General features: G+C 40.2%; 1 protein-coding gene across 1 annotated transcript; it reads left to right on the top strand.

Moving 5' to 3' along the window:
* Nucleotides 1–575: 575 nt before the first annotated feature.
* fbxl4 (F-box and leucine-rich repeat protein 4) lies at nucleotides 576–18,346 on the top strand. Its single transcript, XM_069657106.1, has 9 exons — nucleotides 576–656; nucleotides 1,752–2,387; nucleotides 4,104–4,440; nucleotides 6,494–6,738; nucleotides 7,009–7,222; nucleotides 9,811–9,882; nucleotides 12,454–12,578; nucleotides 12,985–13,172; nucleotides 14,251–18,346. The coding sequence occupies exons 2-9, from the start codon at nucleotides 1,891–1,893 to the stop codon at nucleotides 14,412–14,414; spliced, it is 1,842 nt and encodes a 613-aa protein (XP_069513207.1). The 5' UTR covers nucleotides 576–656; nucleotides 1,752–1,890; the 3' UTR covers nucleotides 14,415–18,346.
* Nucleotides 18,347–21,006: the final 2,660 nt, after the last annotated feature.

Raw genomic sequence — 21,006 nt, 5'->3', positions numbered from 1 at the left:
ACAGACACAAGTATATAACAGAGAATATCAAATATTTCCATTAACTCAAAACTAATTTTAATTTGTTTTATTATAACTGACATGTCTTTAGTTTATTTCGCAGCGAAAACACAATTACGTGTCTGACGCTGACCGGATGTTGATATTCTGGGGACCGGAAGTGATGCGGCTTTTAAAGACCCTCCATCTAATTTGATACGACCTGAACTCAGTGGATCATTCCGAAAAAGGCTGTCTAAATAGGCTATTACACCTTTTCCTCTGGTATAACCTTTTAATAAATAGGCGATACTCAACTGATTGATACGGCAGTGGTAAATGAAAACGATAATATGTAAATTTATAATGCACATTTATATAATACATATCATTTATTTTAAACTGATGACACGATCTTTGGCGAAGTACGCTTTATTTTCTAAAACATAACTTCTCAGAATACTGATTCCTCAAAAATGTACGGTATTTCCTGAATTGTTTTCCTGAATATATATCTGATTACAACGTGCAGTCGATGCGTACGTGCTTTCTCCGACTGTCCAGGAAGGCATCACAAGGTAAACGACAGGAATGTGGTTTGGTGGTTGACATAACGTTATCCTATAGGAAAGAAGACGATTGCTACTCATGAATGGATACATCGACCTACGTTTACCGTAATTGACATGTGTCTCGTCCTCTTTGTTTGCTCGATTTATAAAAACTAGCTACGAAAGCTAACAGTTTTGCTTTGACAGCTCTGCTTGTCTGTCGGCTAGCTTGCTAACGCTGGCTAACTAACACCAGCTACTTAACCCTGGTGGTGACAACAACAACATGAAACCTGGGAGAAGCGACTCGCCTTTCTGGCTAATGTTAGCTAACTGCGGAAGCCCCTAGCGGACATGCATCAATAAACAACTCGAGATCTCGAGAAAACGACCAGAAATAACATAAATAAAATGCATGGATGCATGTCCGCTTAGGGCTTCCGTAGCTAACACTCTTGAATTGCAGTTATTTTAGTTCTTTCTCTCATCAGTGGTCCTCAGGAAGCAACAGTTTCTTGGTGATAGCTAGCTTAACGTTAACTATTTTCATTTTGATATTTTGTTGACGTGAAATTGGCTTTAGAGACAGACTAAATGTTTAACAGTATAGCCTTTTCTCGATAAAGCGAACGTATTACCAAAAGCTATGCATTAGAGCTCTATACCAGTGCTTGAAGCATCCAAGCTAAAACATGCCAGCATTTGTAAACACTAGATCTAGTATTGTTAGGACTTACTTGCCTTTGTTGACCTTTAGATTGCAGAATAGTACTTGAAGGGCTTGGTCATATGCTATGAAATGGTGTGATGCTAAAAACCGGTATGGTTTAGCCGTGTTAGTCTCATGATTGGTGGCGTGCTGCATTTTTGTGTTGTCAGTCCTGACTGGCATGTTCCTGTTAATAAGCTTTAAAAGCTACACCTCTCATCAATAAAAAAAGTTTTTGTCTTCTGAAAGGTTTCCTGTGAATGCTTAAAATAGGCAAGGATCTGTTTGCATATATTCTTTTAAGATGTTTATGTTTCACTGTTTGGGAAAGCTTGCATTTGTTTTCAGCTAGCCATGTAGGTGACACACAGTCATCCTCTTAAACCTATTTGGGTTTAACCATTCAGCAATTTTAATTATATCAGTACAAAGCAGGAATTGTACTCTGTGGTTAAAATCTTTAGTCTTGCTCTTCTCACTTTTGTATGTGTTTGTCTCTGCCTAACCTACAGGTCATGCATGCAGCTGGGCCTCTAGCCTGCGCTTTGTACACCCCCAGCCCCTGAGCCAGTGTGTTTCCAGTAGGTGGAGGCTCTTCCTCCTGTTAGCCTCCATTTCTCCCCACTGCCCCCATCTGCCCCAGAGTTCCCTATGCTAACCCTCTTGAGCATGTTTTACTATATCTGTCTGCGGCGACGCTCCAGGAGTGGGACTCGAGGCGAGGCTCTGACCAGTCGTCGGGCCGTGGAGTCCGGCCAGCGGGCGGTGTTGCCGGTCAGTGTGGAGGTGGAGCAGTATGCCAAGGAGGTTCTAGACTTCAGCTCTCACTATGGCAGTGAAAATAGCATGTCTTACACCATGTGGAACTTGGCTGGAGTACCTAACGTCTACCCCAGTTCAGGTGACTTCACTCAGACAGCTGTATTCAGGGCTTACGGGAAATGGTGGGAACAATGTGCCAGTGCTCCACCACCTTTCCGCCGCACCCCAAAAGGCTTCCACAGCCAGGATTATATTGAACTGGGTTTTGAGGAGCCTGTCTATCCCACAGCAGTGGAGGTGCTTGAGACTTATTACCCTGGAGCCATCGTCCAGATTCTGGCCTGCTCTCACAACCCCTTCTCCCAGAACCCACCCACTGATGTCAGGTAAAGGCAACGATTTGTCTTGGAAAAAAGAAATCTAGTTTTTGGAATAAACTCTGGATACATACAGACATTTTTAAAAACACCATGGTTGTTACTTAACCTGACATTTGTATTGTTGCTTAAAATGTTCTGTTTGTTTTTATTTTCTTTTGGAAAACACGTCAATAAACAAGTAGTCTATGAATATAGTATAGGACTACTTTAGGAAAGTGTCTCAGTTTCCAGTGTTCTAGCAGAGTGGCACTCAAGTTTCTAACAATGAAACCAAAAGGTGCAAATGTAAGCCTGTTAGAGTATCAATTTTAGTTGTAACAGTCTAAATAGAAACTGTAAACAGGGTAGTATTGATCCACAAATGGACCAATAACTGGCATTCTTAGAAGGCACTCTCAGTAAAATTGGGTGTTGAAAACCATTCTCTACCGGTGCAGATACAATTATTTAGAAAACTTGTCACTTCTGTCTCACAGAAAACAACAGGTAGTAAATGATGAGCAATCATCATTAATTAAGAGGCATGAGGGTGCTCTTTTGGTACCATCATCTAAATCTAATGATCTAGTAATACATAGCCTCTTCAGCAGGAGTTTTATTTTTTTTTATTGTATTCAAACATATAGGAAACCCACGGCAGATAAAAGCTAGTAACACCCTGAACAATCATTTTTGCTTATGACCCTTGAAATGCTGCAGAAAAACTACAACGAATGTGCCCAGAAGTAGTTACTTTTGTAGAGCCGTCCTAATTAAATCAGTGTTAGCTGTGAATCAAAACTAAGGGTCAGGGGGCGGGATCCGTTTTTTATTACTCTGGCAGATCTTCTCTGCATATTTTTACCCAACACAATCACAGAACAGAAATGGCACTGTAGGCCAAATCTAAAATTGTAATTTGTGGAATTGTGCCCTTTTTTGTATTCTACAGAAAATAATAGGTGTAATCACAGACTTATATATTTTAATACTAGCCAGATGTTTGTGGGCACAGCAACCTTTTTCAATTAAAGAGAGATTTATGTACATTTTTGACCGAATGATTGCCATAAAAAATGCAATAGCGATTAATGGAAAGTTATGTACATATAATAAATTAGAGTTATACAGCCTGCATGTTGACACTGATTGGGAATATCAGGTCATCATCCTACATAGAAAAACCTTCTTATATGTTATTGGCTGGTCTGGTGTAGGCAGAGAGAGTCTTAATACGTTCACTTCAAACAATAAAGCTCTTTGCCTACTTAACAGCAGGAGAAGTATGGATTTGGAACCAGTGTGAAAATGAACATACTGAGACTTTTATCAGTGATAAGAAATTTAGAATTCTACTTTACAATCTGTGTGTGTACATACTGTACATCCTCTGTAAATCGGCTGTGTGGACAGTTAGAGGGAAGGACAGTAGTTCAGCACTGCACACCAATAATCGTCAGTGAGTCTGGGTTGTTTTCTGTCAAACAATGTGAAGTTGTGAGTAAGCCATAGTGTTGTCCAAAGCCAAGGCATTTTTGTCCACAGAGTGCATTAGCTTTAATGCATGAAGCACACCAAACATGGCATTGCACAGCCACTGTTGAGTTAATTAATGTGCAGATTCAATAAAAGTGTGCACCTGTTATATAGATGGACAACAAGTCTAGTTTTAGTTTTATGGGCCTATTAAGGGCCAACAAATGGTTCCCACTTTACAGTACAACTCTTGCATTCACTTTTCAGGTGGGAGGTGTTGTGGTCCGGGGTGCCCACCAAGGTACTGACACCGCAGGCACGGCAGTTTTCCCCCAACATCAAGCATATCAACTTCCCCACCAACCTGCTGCGTCTGGAGGTCAACAGCTCCCTGTTGGACTACTACACTGAGCTGGACGCTGTCATCCTGCGTGGGGTGAAAGAGAGGCCCATGCTGGCCCTCTATAAAATGCCTGTCATCGACATTAGTGACCTGAGTGACAGCGAGGAGGAACTGTCTGATATTGGAGGGCCATTCAGACAAGGAGGAGACGGCAAACATCAGAGGACAGGCAATGGCTTCTTCGACAAACTGCCGTATGAGGTGATTACAGAGCTTACAATGTGTACTTCAAGTCACGCTGCACTGGGTGAAAGACTAGATACATGGACAAAAACTAAATTCAGTTTTTACTCTTTAGAAATAAGAAAAAGTCAAAAATATTTCCATCCCTTCCAGGGCTTATACAGCAGAATAACTTCTAACTAATGGTTTAAGTTGTCCCTCAGGTAATTATTCCCTCTTGCACCTACATTAGTACATTTGCCAATCCAGGTGCCCTGTGGAGTTTTGTTGTTAATAAATATATGTTATGATTGCATTCAGTGTTACAGCTCACTGTGACTCTCTCTGAACTCTGACAATGTTGATTGCTTTTCCTCCTTTGTAAATATATTAGAAAGCCAATTAACCATATTTATGTGCTTGCATTTTTCTACATTGTCTTTATTGTCGCATTGCAGTGTTTCTTGATTCATCTTCGCTACCTGTAGATCACTGGAAACTTGTTAAAACATTGGCAGGATTTTGAATCACATGATCTGTGTGCACGAGCATGAGACAAGTGAAACCAGGGCCCAATCACGAAAACAATGTTTTCTACTAGAGGACAAAAACTCCACAGGTTACCTTCAAGCCATGGACAGTTCATCTGAAATCAGGTGTCTGGGTGATTTTTGAATTTAAGCATGAAAAGAAGCAATCTAATAAAATTGCATAATGTTATATTAGGTGCATTACAAATTTACAGATTTACCTGTCAGTAAACTACACAGTCCTCGAGTCTAGTTGCGGGAGCGTAAATTTGAATGTCTGTATGTATTTTCATGCAGCCCAGAGAATTTTGCATACACAGTTTGCATGTAAACATGCTATTATATTGGTGCACTGAAGGCCTGTTACTAACATCGTTTAAAGCTATGGTTAAATCTGTTGACTATTTTTTGCAATTTCTTAATGTCATTGTTATTAACTGAAAATTGTCTGCAGGAAGAGCACCCAAAATCTAGTTACAATTATATAAGAACAAAGAAAAGCAACAATTCCTCGTCGTTAGGAAGCAGAACACACAGCATTTAGTTTTTTTTGCATAACTCTCAAACTATTTAAGATGAACAATTCATGTAAATAATAGTTACTTACTTTATACCAGTCACTTGATTGATTAATTATCTGCTAATGCACTGTAGCCGCTGGTACCTGATAAAGAGAATTGGAAATGGAATAATCAGTTTTGCTTTAATTTGTTGCCTTACCCATAAATAGAGTTGTTATATCCTCTGTTACAGAATCAGAATCAGAAATACTTTATTAATCGCCGGGGGGGAATTCGGGGTTACAACATCATTACTGCTCTCAAAATCATTTATAGATTGATTCTTGATGATGATCATAACTAATAGTTTAGGAGTTACGCCTACGTATAAAATTATTATACAAGCCCCTCAATGCGCATGTGCACTGTTTTCACCAGTATTCCACACAAACACATGAACTTTGTGGCTTGGACGCATTCTGACACTTGATCTCGTTTGCACTCACGGACCCAGAATCATTTTCATGCCATTCTTACGTATCATGTTGTCTGAGGCGAGCTTCAAAACACCGCCACTACTCTTGATATTCCTTCTCTTATCTCCTCTCCAAACCGCTGCCATTAACAGCAGTCTTCACAACCGCTGTGTGTTTGTTTCAGAAACACAATATAGCTATTATCTGTCAGCTGATACCCGCTTGAACACCATGTATTGTTAATTCACTGCAACACACACAGCACAGTCATTCTTTCTCTTTAAGAGGCACACGAACACAGTGCAAAACAAGACGGCTCACCTCGCCACTGATCCTGCTATCAGTGCTTTGAGTCCCAGATAACCACTATTTAGATTTGTCTGACAGACGGGACATAATTAACATTCTCTGCTATACTCTGTTATTTTCTGTTCTCTACTTTGGTTCTGCTAGTCTTTAAAGTTCAGTGTTATGCTTCGCTTTGTTCCCCTACCAGATGTAACAGCCTTATGTTTTCTTTTTGTCTTTTCCCCCCCCTCCTTTTTCCTCTCCTCTCCTAACCCCTCTCCCCATCTTCCATCCATAGCTCATCCAGCTGATACTGAGCCACCTGACCCTGCCAGACCTCTGCCGTCTGGCCCAGAGCTGTAAGCTGCTGCACCAGCACTGCTGCGACCCGCTGCAGTACACCCAGCTGAGTCTGCAGCCCTACTGGGGCCGACTGAGTGACGCCTCCCTGGGGCACCTGCAGAGCCGCTGCACCCTCCTTCAGAGGCTCAACCTGTCCTGGACCGGCAACCGTGGAGCTCTAACCCTGACCGGCTTCAGCAGGTCAGACTGTCAGACGGCAACAAGTACAGTATTAGAAAACAGAAATATGACCTTGGGAAACTAGCAAATATTCAGTATAAGCATTTGTTTTTAGGGAGGGACACACTGAGACAAAAGAAGTGAAGATATACTTTTTATACAATTTATGACCTGAAGAACTTACGTTAAAGGATGTTAGCCTTTCTGTGAAAATAAAGGATAGATCTTAGATGAATTTCGCTTCAGTACTTCTGCTCATGTTTTTCCCTCTTATTCTATTTCTCCCCTCAGCTTCATGAAGGCCTGCGGTCTCAGCCTGGTCTGCCTGGAGCTGTCATGCTGCCACTTCCTGAATGAGGCCTGTCTGGAGGTCATCTCTCAGACTTGTCCCGGACTGCAGGAGCTGAACCTCTCCTCCTGTGACCGCCTCCACCCACAGGCCTTCACTCACATCTCCAAACTAACCCGCCTCCGCAGGCTGGTGCTCTACCGAACCAAGATAGAGGTAGGCAGCACTGCCAACAGTGAATCTGGGAAAGCACAATCAAAATGGCCTTGACCTGTGCTCCTCCTTCTGTCCTGACCAAATACAAATTGACACTGAAACAGCAGAATGTATCGATGTTGAATATAAAATTCTGGCACAAAAGCAGTTCTCTATTTGCTGTGTAACTCAACTTTCATTCAGTTTTTCTAGTACACTTCCCGTGTACTGCATCTCAGTCCTCTGTCACAACTCTCATGTAAGCTGGTCAACTCTGAAAAGACTCTGCATTACTTCCAAGACAAACATGTCCGTGTGTAACTAACGAGCATCAGCGAAGCTGTTTTATGATCCGTCCTCATTCTCTGCTTCATTTTTGCCTTCACACATCAGGACAGTTCCTATCATCAATTTTATTTTGCAGCAGTGGTAATCAGTTTCTCTCATGCAGACGTTCTGCAGAACAAATAAATCTAAGAGAGATGATTGCATCTTTATTTGTGACTGTTTGAAACAAAACAAATTATACTTTGGGTGTGTCGGCCCGCTAGCTTGGATGATTTCCAGTGTACCAAGAAACTACTGTATGTCCACAGCACAATACAGTAAGCCTGGATAATTTGAGGCTGTAGTCCAGTGGTTTTCAACCTTTTCAGCTTGTTGCCATTTACAGGGAGGTCATGCCTTCTTACAGGCCCTTGCCACAAGTTGCATACTGTAGTTGTATGAGCTTTGAGCATTTGAAGAAATTAGTGGTGTTGCCTTTGTTATTTTTGAATAGTTGTGAAGAGGTTAAAACCCCAAGGATTTAATTATTTCGTTTTGCAAGAAAAGCAAGACTAAATCAAAGATTAAGAAAATGTTTTTCTTCTTTCCTATCATGTGAATCATCTCATGAGTCTTCAGATTAATTGTGTGGCCCTTTGGGATGTCCAAACTCCCAGCTTTGGAATAATGGCTTGGACAGTTTGTTTAATCCATGCTGAACAGATGAACTATTAGGAGATATATATCGATTTTTAACGTGCTAATCTCGAAGATCTCAGTTTCCTTCTTTTTTGCGGCACCTATGGCGTTAAACGGTAATTGCTGGAGCACACTTCCCAGGTATCCAGACAGTGCTGCATGTGTGACGTCCACGTTCGGCTCCGGTTGTAACTCTTGATTTTCCTCACTGACGGTCGCTTTCCTTTTCAGACTGTTTGCTTCATCTGAGCGTCCAATTTGTTTCTTTTTCTTTGGATTTTCATTTATTTTCACCTATTTTTGAAGTTGTATCTGTAGTCTCTGTAGTCATTGATCTTTTCTTTGTTTGTTCAACCATAGTAGATTACTGTTTACTTGCAGAGGCCGGAAAAGCAGCCACTTACCTCCGCCTACCCTCTCTGGCAGACCAACCACTGCTGGGTGATGGAAAATGCGTCACTAACTGGGCGCCGCTTGTGATTTTTCCTCGAAAGTCGCACCAGACACCCAGTCCGTAATTCTGCAAATGCAAAGGCTTTCATCAGCGGGCCATAGGCTCAATCACCATTGTGCCTCATTAGCCGATAGCTTGTAACTTAACAGACATTTATTTCAAAGAAAATCTTCAAGATTATTACTTCAGAGTTTATTATTTATTTCATACAGCTTTCAGAACGCCCTCCATAATGCTAATAAGCTCACAAACTTCTTATCTGAAGGTAAATATTTTGTGTTGGGTGTAGCTACTAAGATGACCTGAGTCACCTCTGAGCCCTGAAAATCATGTGCCCGTGTAGTCAGGTTCAGGCCTGTCTGGTGTGTAAAACCACTGTCTTGTGTTTTGGTGTTGCTCCTCTGTGCTTCTTCAGTGTTTGTCATGTTTCAGGGCAGCGTTGTGGGCAGGAGGCAGGGTAGGGTTTCTGTGGTGGAGCCAAGCAGCGTGCTGCAGGTTGTTTATACCCCGGCACACAGAGCGAGCTGTGTGTCTGTTTGAGGCCCTGACATCTCAGCTGTCATTACCCTGTCACTGCTCTAATTAAATGGCTAGCTCGCTGGAGAGAGGCGTTTATAAAGATGCCAGCAACAGACTCGAACGCACACACGAGCCGCGCACGCACTAAAGGCTTTCACTTTCATGTCTCACACTTTCTACTGCCACTGAGGTACATGTGTTGGCAGTTCTAGTGTTGAATTCCCATATCTCGATCCAAGCTGTAGTGCCACTGGAGAGTTTTGTGTTCCCACTATGTATGAAGAGATCTGCTGTGCAATATTGAATTATCATAAATACAATAAGTGTTAACTGAGTGCACGAGACACTAGACGGTAAATCACTTAGGACTATCTTTGGATGACGTGACTGGACCTGTTCATGTCTTTTACATTTTTATTGTTATTTTAACTTATATCTTTTAGATTTACACTTGGATAAAATAGCTTGTTGTTGAACGTGTGGCTCCTGCTATTTTAGAAGAGTGCCTTTTTCTGGGTGCTTGCTCTCATTATTTATTTATCAGTAAGTTGAGGGTTCCTGGAAATGACCAGTGTACCAAACTGAAATGGATAAAACTGGCAATATAAATACATAATCTTGGAATAACACCTCTGAATCTTCCTTGTTTTTTTCCTTGTTGTCCCTACAGCAAACAGCTATTCTGAGCATCCTGACTTTCTGCATAGAGCTGAGACACCTCAACCTAGGGAGCTGTGTGAGGGTGAGAAACACACACACACGCACACACACACACTCACACTCACACTCACATAAAGACACACAGAAAGAAGTCTGATTAAAGCACAGTCTGTTAACTACACAGCCCTCCATGTGTTCTTGTTGAATAGCAGCTTGTCTAAAAGATGGCGAGACATCAGTAGCGTAGCACTAATTGAGCAGCTAACAATAAACTGGTAGGGTGTGAAATAGACGAGGCCAGTGATAATGGCAACTGAACACAATTTAAGTGAATAGTTCATTGTCCATCCTTGGCTCAAAATGTGTCTTTAGCCTCACTTCACAACACAGTTAAAACATCACTGAAATAATCACACGGACTGTTCTACAAAAGCAGTACAGACACAAACCAGGGCACACATGAGCCTGAGCCTCAGCACACTGATGATGATGATGATGCAGCTTTGCTCTTTAGTTTCTCAGTAATTGTTTTTTATATGCTTGAAGGAATAGTTTGACATTTATGGGAATATTAGATGCGAAGATTGATAGCATGATCATGTCTGTCAAGGCCAGCAGCCAGTTAGCTTAGATTAGCATAAATGCTCAAAACAAGGAAAAAAGCTTGCCCTGCTCTGCCCAGAGGTAAAACAAATCTTCTGTTATACCTTGTTCTTCTTTAAAATACAGAACAATACAGAAAATGGAAGAACATTTTAAAATAGTTTTTACACTGATTAAATAAGGTAGCTGGGTTGGTTGAGTTTGTTACTGTTACACATCCATCTAGGCCAGTGCTCTTCAGCAGCAGCCCCACTAAGTTGTGGGGTCCCTCAAGGCTCCATTCTAGGCCCCACTCTCGTTTCCCTATATATGCTTCCCATGGGGTCCATTTTTGAAAAACACAACATTTTGCAGATGATTTGCAAATCTGTCTGCCAATACCAACAAATAATGATTCCGTGCTGAACTTTCTTAAAGACGTTAAATCATGGATGGAGTTAAATTTTTTGAATCTCAACTAAAAGAAAGAAATCATTATATTTGGAAAACCTGAAATCCCGTTTAGCATTGTGTTCTTGGCCCGTTAGCATCCTATAGTCGCCCTTCTGTTAAAAATCTTGGAGTGATCTTTGACAGCTTGTTCAAATTTGACAAACAGACTAGCTCTGTTATTAAGACAAGCTTCTTTCAACTGAGACTTCTGGGGAAGGTAAAAGGGCCTTCCTCCAAATGAATTTAAGAGAGACCGCCCAGACCCTTGAAAGTTTTAAACCCTTGCTTAAGACCCGCCTCTTTACATTGGTTTTTAATTACAGTTGAGCTTGACATTTTATTATGCAATCATATTTTACTGTTATTTATTGTGTTTATATTGTTCATTTTACATATATTGGTTCTTTTATTTGATATTGTGTTTTAAGCCTGTACAGCACTTTGGTCAGCCGTGGTCGTTTTAAATGTGCTACATAAATAAACTTTGACTTGACTTGATGCAGAGCCGGTGGCAGATAGTAAAGTGAAAGTGGTATTCTTCCTGTCTTACACTCCCCTATAAAAGTAATGTGCGCTTTTCCCGTACATGTATTAACTATGTAATGTATGTGTAATGCTGATAATGGTGGGGTGGATCTAATAATTCTCTAACATATTCTAACAGAAAACAAATTCATTTTCCTCATTACTGCCTGTCTTATATGCAAATGTAGTCTCTGAGTGACTTCCCCACACACCTGTCATTAACTGTGTTTCCAGATCTGATGAGAATTCTGATGTAGAAATTGAGATGCTTAAATTCAAATTTAAGTACCTTTTGTGCTCTCTCTTGTGGAACAAGGTGTCACCATGGGTAATGCAGCAATGGACATACATACAATGACATCAACTGCGTCAGCCAGAAGTTTTAATGTCATCTGCTGAAAAAAGTTGTGCATGCTGTGATTCTGCATGAGTAAGGTGCCTGCTCTGGCTGTGTGGCTGTTAAATTGTGTTTCTTTGCTTTCATCTTTGGATGAAAGGATGAAATATGACCAACATTACCTGACACCAAAGAACAATAACACCTTTGGGAAAACAAATCAGCTCTTGAAAGACTATTTCATTTATTTTCTGGTGGGGGTGTTCTCTGCTTGTGCTTTGTTCCCTCTCAGGGTAGTCAGGTTATGTCTCTCAAACCAGCCAGTACAGCTTATCAGCTGTTTATCATCGCTACATTTCCAAAGTTTGCTCAAAATACACAACATAGTTTGAGGGAAGCGGCTATGAACTCATTCATTACCTAATGGTTTCAGTCCTGTTTGACAACCTAAAGGCAAATGATTGAATTCTGTAACTGTATGACACGAGGAAAAGCATTTTATGTATCTGCAATCGCTGAAACAAAAAACACAGAATTTATGCATCTTGATAAAAACACTTGAACACAATAACAAATCGTATCCTTTAAATCAAATGTGACATTTTAGGAGGCTGCTGTAGAGTGGCATATTTTAAGGGTTCCCTTTTAAACTGCTGCGGACCCCCAACAGCCCTCAATGAAGTCTCAGACTACTGTCCTGTAAGTGCTGTCTGGAGAGCATAAATAGGTGTTAATTTCTCCCTGTCTTTCCAACAGATTGATGACTACGATGTTGTGGCCAGTATGCTAGCTGCTCGCTGTCGCTCACTCTGCTCACTGGACCTGTGGCGCTGCAGGAACCTGACTGACAGAGGCCTGGCAGAGCTAGTCTCTGGCTGCAGGTAGGCCGTACCATTGTGTTCAGTGCTGAAAAAAAAGACGTCAATGAGGAGAATAAACAGTTTTATGTATATTTCCCATCAGCCTTTCAGTTTTTTTGCGTTGTCTATGCTGGAATAACAGCTTCCTGCTTATTTGTGTTGTAAAAATATCTGAGCCTCACAACACAATATAAAGATAGTGTAGAAATCTGTAAAGGCTACTTGTATTATCAGTGACTTTATGCTTTTCAAATCACTGTCTTATTAGTTATTACTTTTAAAAAGGTCAATGAAAGTTTATTAAGCCCCGTTTATTCAGATTACAGACTTTAATAAAGTGTGCTCATTCTAAATATAATAAATAATAATTTGTGGATTGAGAGTCACCCCAGTGCTCCTGCATGGTCTCTGGTCTGTGTGTGCTCAGGATGCTGGAGGAGCTTGACCTGGGCTGGTGTCCCACACTGCAGAGCAGCACTGGATGTTTCCAGCATCTCGCCCGCAGCCTGCCCCGCCTGCGGAAACTCTTCCTCACCGCAAACCGCACCGTCTGCGACTCAGACATAGAGGAGCTGGCTGCCAGCTGCCCCTCGCTGCAGCACCTAGACATACTGGGTAAGCTCTGATGAATTATTTGTTAATGATGGTCGTGACCTGTTTCTTTAGCTGCTGATATGATTCTCAATTAGACTTGACATTTAACAAAGCGTGGTGTGGAACGTGGTCAAATGTCACTGTCATCTGGGGACAGAATTAAAGCCATACAAAGATGCAAACAGTGCCACATATCATGTAGTGGTCAGTGTTCTGTGATTTTATCACTGAATAAAGACTTTTACGCAGAGGCTTAGAAAGATGTTTTTACATGCATTTCATAAGTATATATTCCAAAATGAATTTTTAAATGAAGTGGCAGACATTGAGATGATATCTGTTTGCCTTTATCTGAGTGTCAAATTAGTGTTTTTTTCTTTGGAGTTTCACTTATCTTTTCTTTGTTTGTTCAGCCATTGTAGATTATTGTTTACTCGCAACACTTGCAGATACTGGAAAAGCAGCCGCTTATTTAAATTTTCGAGATTATCACTTTAATCTTTTATAAACACACATATTTTTTGACTGATGCCATATATATATATCTATATATATATTTTATATATATATATACATATTTTTTTGTTATAATTGAATCGTCAGTTTCCATCAGACATGTCTATCAATGCATCAATAACTGTAAACTGCAGACAGAAAGCCAAATAATCTCCTTAGTATTATGATGTATAAAATATTTCTCACTAGGCAAAATTGCAACAGCAGTTTCTGCTGTGCACAGGCACTTGGCAGCTCAGTTGATGACAAGTGTTAATCAGGCTGGCTTTGCTCATACGTACTCTGGTTACAGCAGTGTTACAGTAACTAGGTCAGTCTGTATGCTGGTGAGTAAATCATCTGTTGCAAGTGATTCACATAAACATTTTATTTGGGTCTGGACTCCATAAAATGTCTAAACTTTGAAACAAAATACATAATTTAGAAGGAAATTTAATTAGCAAATGTAGTTAATTTTTCTTTATTTACTCAGACCTCGAAATTAATTCAACTGTCATATTGATGATGCATTATTATGTTGTGTTTTTTCAACACATCTTTTACATTGTCTTTCTATGCCTGTTGTGACTTGTTCATCCGACAGGTACACGGCTGGTGAGTGCCCCCTCACTGAAGAAACTCCTCCAGTCTTGTCCAAAACTTCTCCTCCTGGACGTGTCCTTCTGCTCGCAGATAGACATGAGGGTCGTCCAGGAGCTCTCAGGCCTCTTCCCAAAGGTGGCCATCAAGAAGAGCTTCACTCAGTGACCTGGGGGTCTTCTCATTTCCCACAGTCTGAAGGAAGTAAGAGAAGGGAAGTGCTCGCCAGCAAACACTGCCAAAAGTGAATAAGAGGCAGGTCAGATGCTGTTGGAGATTAGTGACCTGCCTGTGTCTGTATCACAGACGAGATCTTCTTTCAGCAGTCAGAAAATAAAGCAGTTGCACTTGGAAGGAGGATTAACTGGCTGATCACAAACAATTATGGACTCCTAGTCACAGGATTGTAGAACATGGTTGTTTGGTTGTTTTTTGGACACTTGAAATCAGGGTCGTTGCAGTAAAGCTGCTTCATCCTCCCGGAATCGTAATCACCACTTACGTATTGCCAAGCAACACAAGGCTGGGAAATATGCCTTGGTGCTGGATTCAATTCACAAAGCATGGCAACATTTGTGAGCAATCCTCCCTTGAACATCTTGAAAGGACAACGAAAGGGGACAGAAAAAGTGCAAAACATACCCATATTGGAAATTGCGGGAAAACTACTAAACGATTTGGTCGTCGCATACTCATGTTAGCTGGTAAAATGATTAAAGATCAGGCCTCGGTCAGTGCCTTGTCAGAATTTGCAGCAATCATGGACTGTTTAAATGCACGGGCGTCATTCTGAAGGCATCCGTCAAATTCAAGCCAGTTTGATTATATGAAGTAATCATAAATGATGCTGTTGTGGTTTAAGGTAATTGGAGCTTTAATGGTGAAAACTAAGAAGTGAACACAGCCTTATTTCATACAGTGCAACATGGAGAGTGTCAGGCTAAGTTGTGCTGCTTCAAACTGAGTGCGGTATAATACACAAAGAGTCTCATGTTGAAAGAAACACACCATCAACTGTCTTGGCACCTGAGATTCATGTACAACATGTTTTCATCAAAAAAGCTTCCAGAATGTGAGAACTTGTGAAAAAGCAGACTGGGACAACATTTACTGAATTTACACACCGCTAAATGCAGAGGCAGATAAAACCTTCCAAGGCAACGAATCAACAACAAACTGTCTGACTGTCTTAAATAGAAGCACTGTGCAGTCATACAGCTAAACAGTCCAAAAAACAAAGATATACAATTTACAATGATAGAAAATCTGAAAAAAAGCAGCAAATCCTGAAGAACTGACTGAAACCACGAGTAAAATAGTTTACGATTAACTTTTGTAATGATTTAAAATATTTTGATAGCACAATATGGAGAAGAAGTGGAGAACAGTAACTGTTCTTAATTTTTTGTTTCACCACATTCACCCTTTATATTGATTTGCTAATGATATATACGTTTGAAAAGCACCAACACATTGGATTTGTGGAGAAAGTCACCAGATCTGACGTGCCTGATCCAGGTCGATTTCTGTTGTAATCCTTTCAAATTAGACAGGGTGTTTAAAAGTATCTTACATATCAAAATGTAACTTTGAAACAACTTTTCCTGGTCAATTAAGGCACAATCTCTGGTCTGGTTTTAAAGTGAGCCAGGCCAAAGTGAATGGTATTGCTAAGGTCATACCAGTGTTTCATTTAGTTACAAATTGTTTTGGCATGTTATTTTAAAGGAATAATGAGGACATTTGTCTCTAAAGCTGAATCAATTATGTTAAAAAGTCATCGGTTCCACAGTGCTTTCATAATGTTGCATGCTTTTCTTGTTGTCATTCACACTGAGCTGTCCGTCACTGTCACACTAAATTAGGACGGTTCCCTTGGATGTGAAGGAGTGCTGTGGACAGTATGTTAAAATGACACAGTGTAAATACCCTGTGACCTCAGTATTTGTCCTGTAACTCAGGGGTTTTAATATTTCAACTGGATTTAATTAGTTTTTTTTTTTACATATTTTTTTCTCCAGAAACCAGCACAGCAGACATCTGTACAGACAGTAACACTAGACTGAGTCAGCTTTGACGTTACCTGCAGTCACTGTTGCTCTTGAACAACACACACACATGAAACAACGATCAGTCAGCACTGATAATACTTAAACAGATACAAAAAATCAAAAAATTTGGGAATGTTGCAGTAATTGTATGATTGTGAAATATATATTGTTGTTCTTTATTATTTAATTTTTTGTAATATATGAAGTCACAGTTGCAATGTGGCGAAAGTGCTTGAAAAGCATTTCTTTTTCTGAAACTTGAAGTTTTTTTTAAGCACAGGCTACTTGTCAATATTTGTGCCTTATACTCCTGTTTGAATGTGGTGTGGTGTCCATGTGGTATAGATTGTAGTGAACTGCTTTGCTTTATTGCCTTTCAACCAAAGTAATACGCAGACTCCTGGTCTTTAATCCTGCAGCTACATTTGACCAGTTCATATGCCATATACTGTATATCAGCCTGGGTTATTAATATGCAAAGTAATATTTATTTTATATTCCCTCTGATGAAAATGTTATTTAAACTAATTTTGCTTATGTATGTAAACAGTAATACACATTTTGGGGAACTCTGTTTTTTGTTTTTTCTCACTATTTCATCTCATTGCATTGACTACATGTCAAGCCTATTTGCCAACAAAGACTGGATGCACATCTTTAACCTAGCTTAGCTCAAATGCTGGAAGTAATCCAATAGCCTATCATAGCTCAAAGACTTAATGTACACTTTTAGCCTATCTTAGGTCAACGGCTGTATGCACCTCTTAAGCCTTGTGTAGCGAATAGATAGATGGTAGTAGAGGAAAACCATCAACTGTAGGAAGAACATGCTCCTCTAGTTCTAACTTAATTGAATTGTTAATTGAACACATGCAGAAAAAAGCGTTTGAGTGTCTGAAATACTTCGTTTTTGGACTTTCATTTCCTTCCTGTGGCAGTGGCTGCACTGAGCATCACAGAAGCTCACAGTAGATGGACACAGAACACAGAAGTGAATCCTGGATTTGTTATTGACTAGTTTGCTATTGTAACTATAAAGATACACTGTGCCAATTAGTTACCATATTGATTTTTAACTTGTGACAGTTGAGTGCTAGTTGTTTACTGTTGTAGATACCACTGAGGACAAAGGTCGTGCTTTTTTTTAAATACTGATCATAATTTTCTTTAGCGTTTTTTGGATTTCTGTTTTCAAGACAAACAAAAGAATGAAGGAATTCATATTAAGTATGTTGGTTTTATGGGAAGGATGTTTGGATAAATTCAAATCATGAAATTTCTAATCTTTTTCTGTGGTTTTGACCAAAACAGCTTTCTTGCTTCCAGCCTTTGTGCTAAGCTTTGCTAAACACAACCCGCATCCATCATTGTACTTGATTAAGAGAATTTCAATAGATATCAGCCCTCGTATCTAATTATGGGTTTGATTGAAACCCTTCAATGCTGAACGTTAAAATTATTTTTATGTTAAAGTTGATGTATTTTCAGTTTGTGTTCAGTCTAGATTGTATTTCAAACAGGATAGGTGTGGTAATAAAGTGACACTAGCCCTTCTGTTCAGATGATGCAAATATTACTTCAGTGAGGGGAAGTCAGCTGGTTGGCTAGAAGCTCAGAAGTGCATCCATAACATTTGTGATCTAATCCAGGCAATCATGTATCAAGTGTATTATGAGAGAATTACTTCCACAATGAAAACACAAGTGTGTACAGCAACTGTCAGCAACATCATTTATTATTTAAGGCAGGCTATTTAAAAATGTAAACCATTCTCTGATTGTCACAGTTTGATTCAACACCTTCAGATAAGTGTTCTGTTTTAGCTCCTCACCTTGAGTGACTGTGTTAGACCTGCTTTTCTGTAATGAATATGCATTCTCTCTCCTCCCACTTTGGATGTGTGATCGACCTTTGTGCCATTGGTAGGACATGCAGTGATGCCCCCTGTGCTGCATTGTGAAAGCTGCTGTTGTGTGAAAAGATTGTGCCTCTGTCATGATGAAACCGGGTGCTTCACTTTCACCAGATTTTAAATAAACCCAAGGCTGATACAGCAAACTCTGTGTTGGTGGGGCTCCTTTATTTTTAAGGGCATTATAAGAAATGTGACCAAACAACAAAGTGTAGTTTACTTGCTAATATTCCATTTCCCTTACACATCAGCTTCGGTTAACTGTACATTAACAAAACCAATGAACATTGCGCCACTGTGTCACGCTGAGGCTTTATAAGTACAGTCATGTTAGAGTGATTTGGAGAAACGTAGGGTCCTCTACTGAATCCACAACAACTAGTGAAGCCATTAGTCAGGATGACTGACTGGATAGTGGTGGCGGAATGATCCTTTTTGCCTTAACCCTCTGCCATTTTACACTCTATTAATACCACAGAGAGAAGTGACATTAGCTTGTCTTCTTAACGGCCTTTTAATGAATTGTTTATGCCTGGTTTAATGATGTATATTGTGGCCCTGTAATGTGCCCTAATGACGGAGAACGAGGCGGCCTCGGCTGAAGTATTAATTTGGACTGCCTCCCCAATGATTATTCCTCAGCCAACAACAGCCCTGCTGCCGCCTCTGCCGCTGTGCGTGTGTGTACGGATACAAACGTGATTCATGGAGGCTTTCCGCTCTGCGCTGTGGCTTGATTTCTTGCTGTCACGCTCCTCTATGAGGCTGATATATCCAGGGGGGGATCCACAGCAATTAGATAGCCTTTTTATTTGTCTTTCAAGAGCTTACAGACGTAGCTTGATGAATCTGCAGGGGGATTGTATGGATGGAAATATTGTTCTTGAATAATAAATCCAGCATCAAAATGTAAACGTGGGAAGTGTTTGGAGGCTTGTACAAGGTTGCCCCATGCCCCCCCCTCCACAAACCACACGAGTGACACCAGAACATACCTTGACAAACATGGCAGCACCCTGCTGGTGCAGTAATAGTCTTCTCTTCAGTGAGACACATGTCTGCAGAGAGCTGTGGTCTGCCTCCTGTGAGCCGTCCTCAGGCTGGGACTCGACAGGCCTCAGACCTGCCTGAGGGAGGCCTCCCTGTGATACCCATCATTATGTGGCTGGGTGTTCCTTCTCTTGTTTCTCGCCTAAGACTCTAATAATGAAGACATCCCTGTCGGTCCTCGCACTGCTCTGTCTAAAGCTTATTATTTTTGTTTTGTTTTTAAGGATGTTGAATGTCAGCGCTGAGTTTCTTAAATCCATCTAAGTACTATAATCCATTGGTAGCTTTGTCAAGCAGCACCGATGGGCAATGTTTCTGTGAGCCAGGTCTAAATCCACGAGGATAACTTTTTTTTCTTGTGCACATTGTCAAGTACAAATACAGATACATGTGTGACCCTGTGCAGTTACTGTACATAAGTGACAACTAGGTTGAGACAGTTTGTAGCCCTGCTGTGATGCAAGTGTTGCAGACATAGTGCTAGTGACTTCTCCAGAGAGGCTTTGCTCATCCACTTCATAGAAGTTGTTTTGTTTTTTTCAGACAAAGAATACATTTTTGATAAAAAATGTTCTGGACGGGAGGTTCCAAACCTTTTTGGCTTGAGACAATTTTAAGAGAAGAAAGTGTTTTTCACTAGAAAAAAGCAAAAAATTTAATAAATCAACATTTGGGATCTGCTTTATTTATCCATTGAACCACCTTGTGATCTTACAGATTTGTCTTTGGACCCCTTGACGAGTCTTCATCCTTTCTTTTGTTTTGTCCACTGCTCATACAGTAAATCGGCAGTAAGAGACAAGTCTGTCAATCTAAGGATGCCAGCATATACTTACCTTAATGACATCTTTGTTTCCTGTATGTGTTAAGGTTCGAGCATGTTCAATCTGAACTGTTCATACGTAAAGCTATTTTGTTTGCTCTGATTTGATTACATCTCTACAGCTCCATATGTAAACCCTGAAACTAATGAACAACAACAAAGAAAATATGGTATATTTACTTTATTATTCGTAATAATGTTAATGTCACATAAGTTTATTAAATATCATACCCTATATATATATTATTTCATTCACAATAGCTACTTTATTTGTGCTCTATGCTGCTATTAGTTTTACAGAAATGTATTTTTATTGTAATATTTATAAAATTTGTTTTATGATGTTCCTGTGTGAATATAAAATTGTTTATGTTTCATATCAAATTTGAAATTTCACGTTTAAAAAAATAATCAAGATTTTTAAGATTGACTTTTGGATCAGAGTTTTTGATCAAATCATTTTGAAGGTGCAAGGTTTCAGGCCCCTTCATGCATTATTAGAGCAGAGCTTTTCATCATCGGGAGGTACTGAAGAAGCACCTTAACAGGAAATGTTCTGATTAACTTGTAAACTTTACCGTGTGTTGTCCATCTGTAGCTTCCTGTTCTCTCAGCAGCCCTGAGCCTGTCCGAGGCTCCTGGGCGATCGCAAACAGGACCTGGCACAGAAGCTGTGTGAGATGGCCCTGCTGAGAGACGAGCATGTTTCACAAACAGGCCGAGCAATTACAGCCTGAATAATTATGAGCTGAAGGGGCGACACGATTCGGCCCACTGATCAGCAAAGTTCATGTGAAGTTATAATTAAACAATAACTCGTTTACAAATGAACGCACACACGCATTTGTGTACTTAAGTGTGCAAAGTGTAATTAGCTGCGATGCATCCGAGTGAGATTGAAGAACAACAATGTCAAATGGTGGA

This window comes from Semicossyphus pulcher, unplaced genomic scaffold, assembly GCF_022749685.1.
Source record: "Semicossyphus pulcher isolate SPU_LCO1_2020_fin unplaced genomic scaffold, fSemPul1.0.p SCAF_9, whole genome shotgun sequence".
Lineage (NCBI taxonomy): Eukaryota > Metazoa > Chordata > Actinopteri > Labriformes > Labridae > Semicossyphus > Semicossyphus pulcher.
The sequence above is the reverse complement of the archived record's forward strand: the minus strand, read 5'-3'. Positions and strand labels throughout refer to the sequence as shown.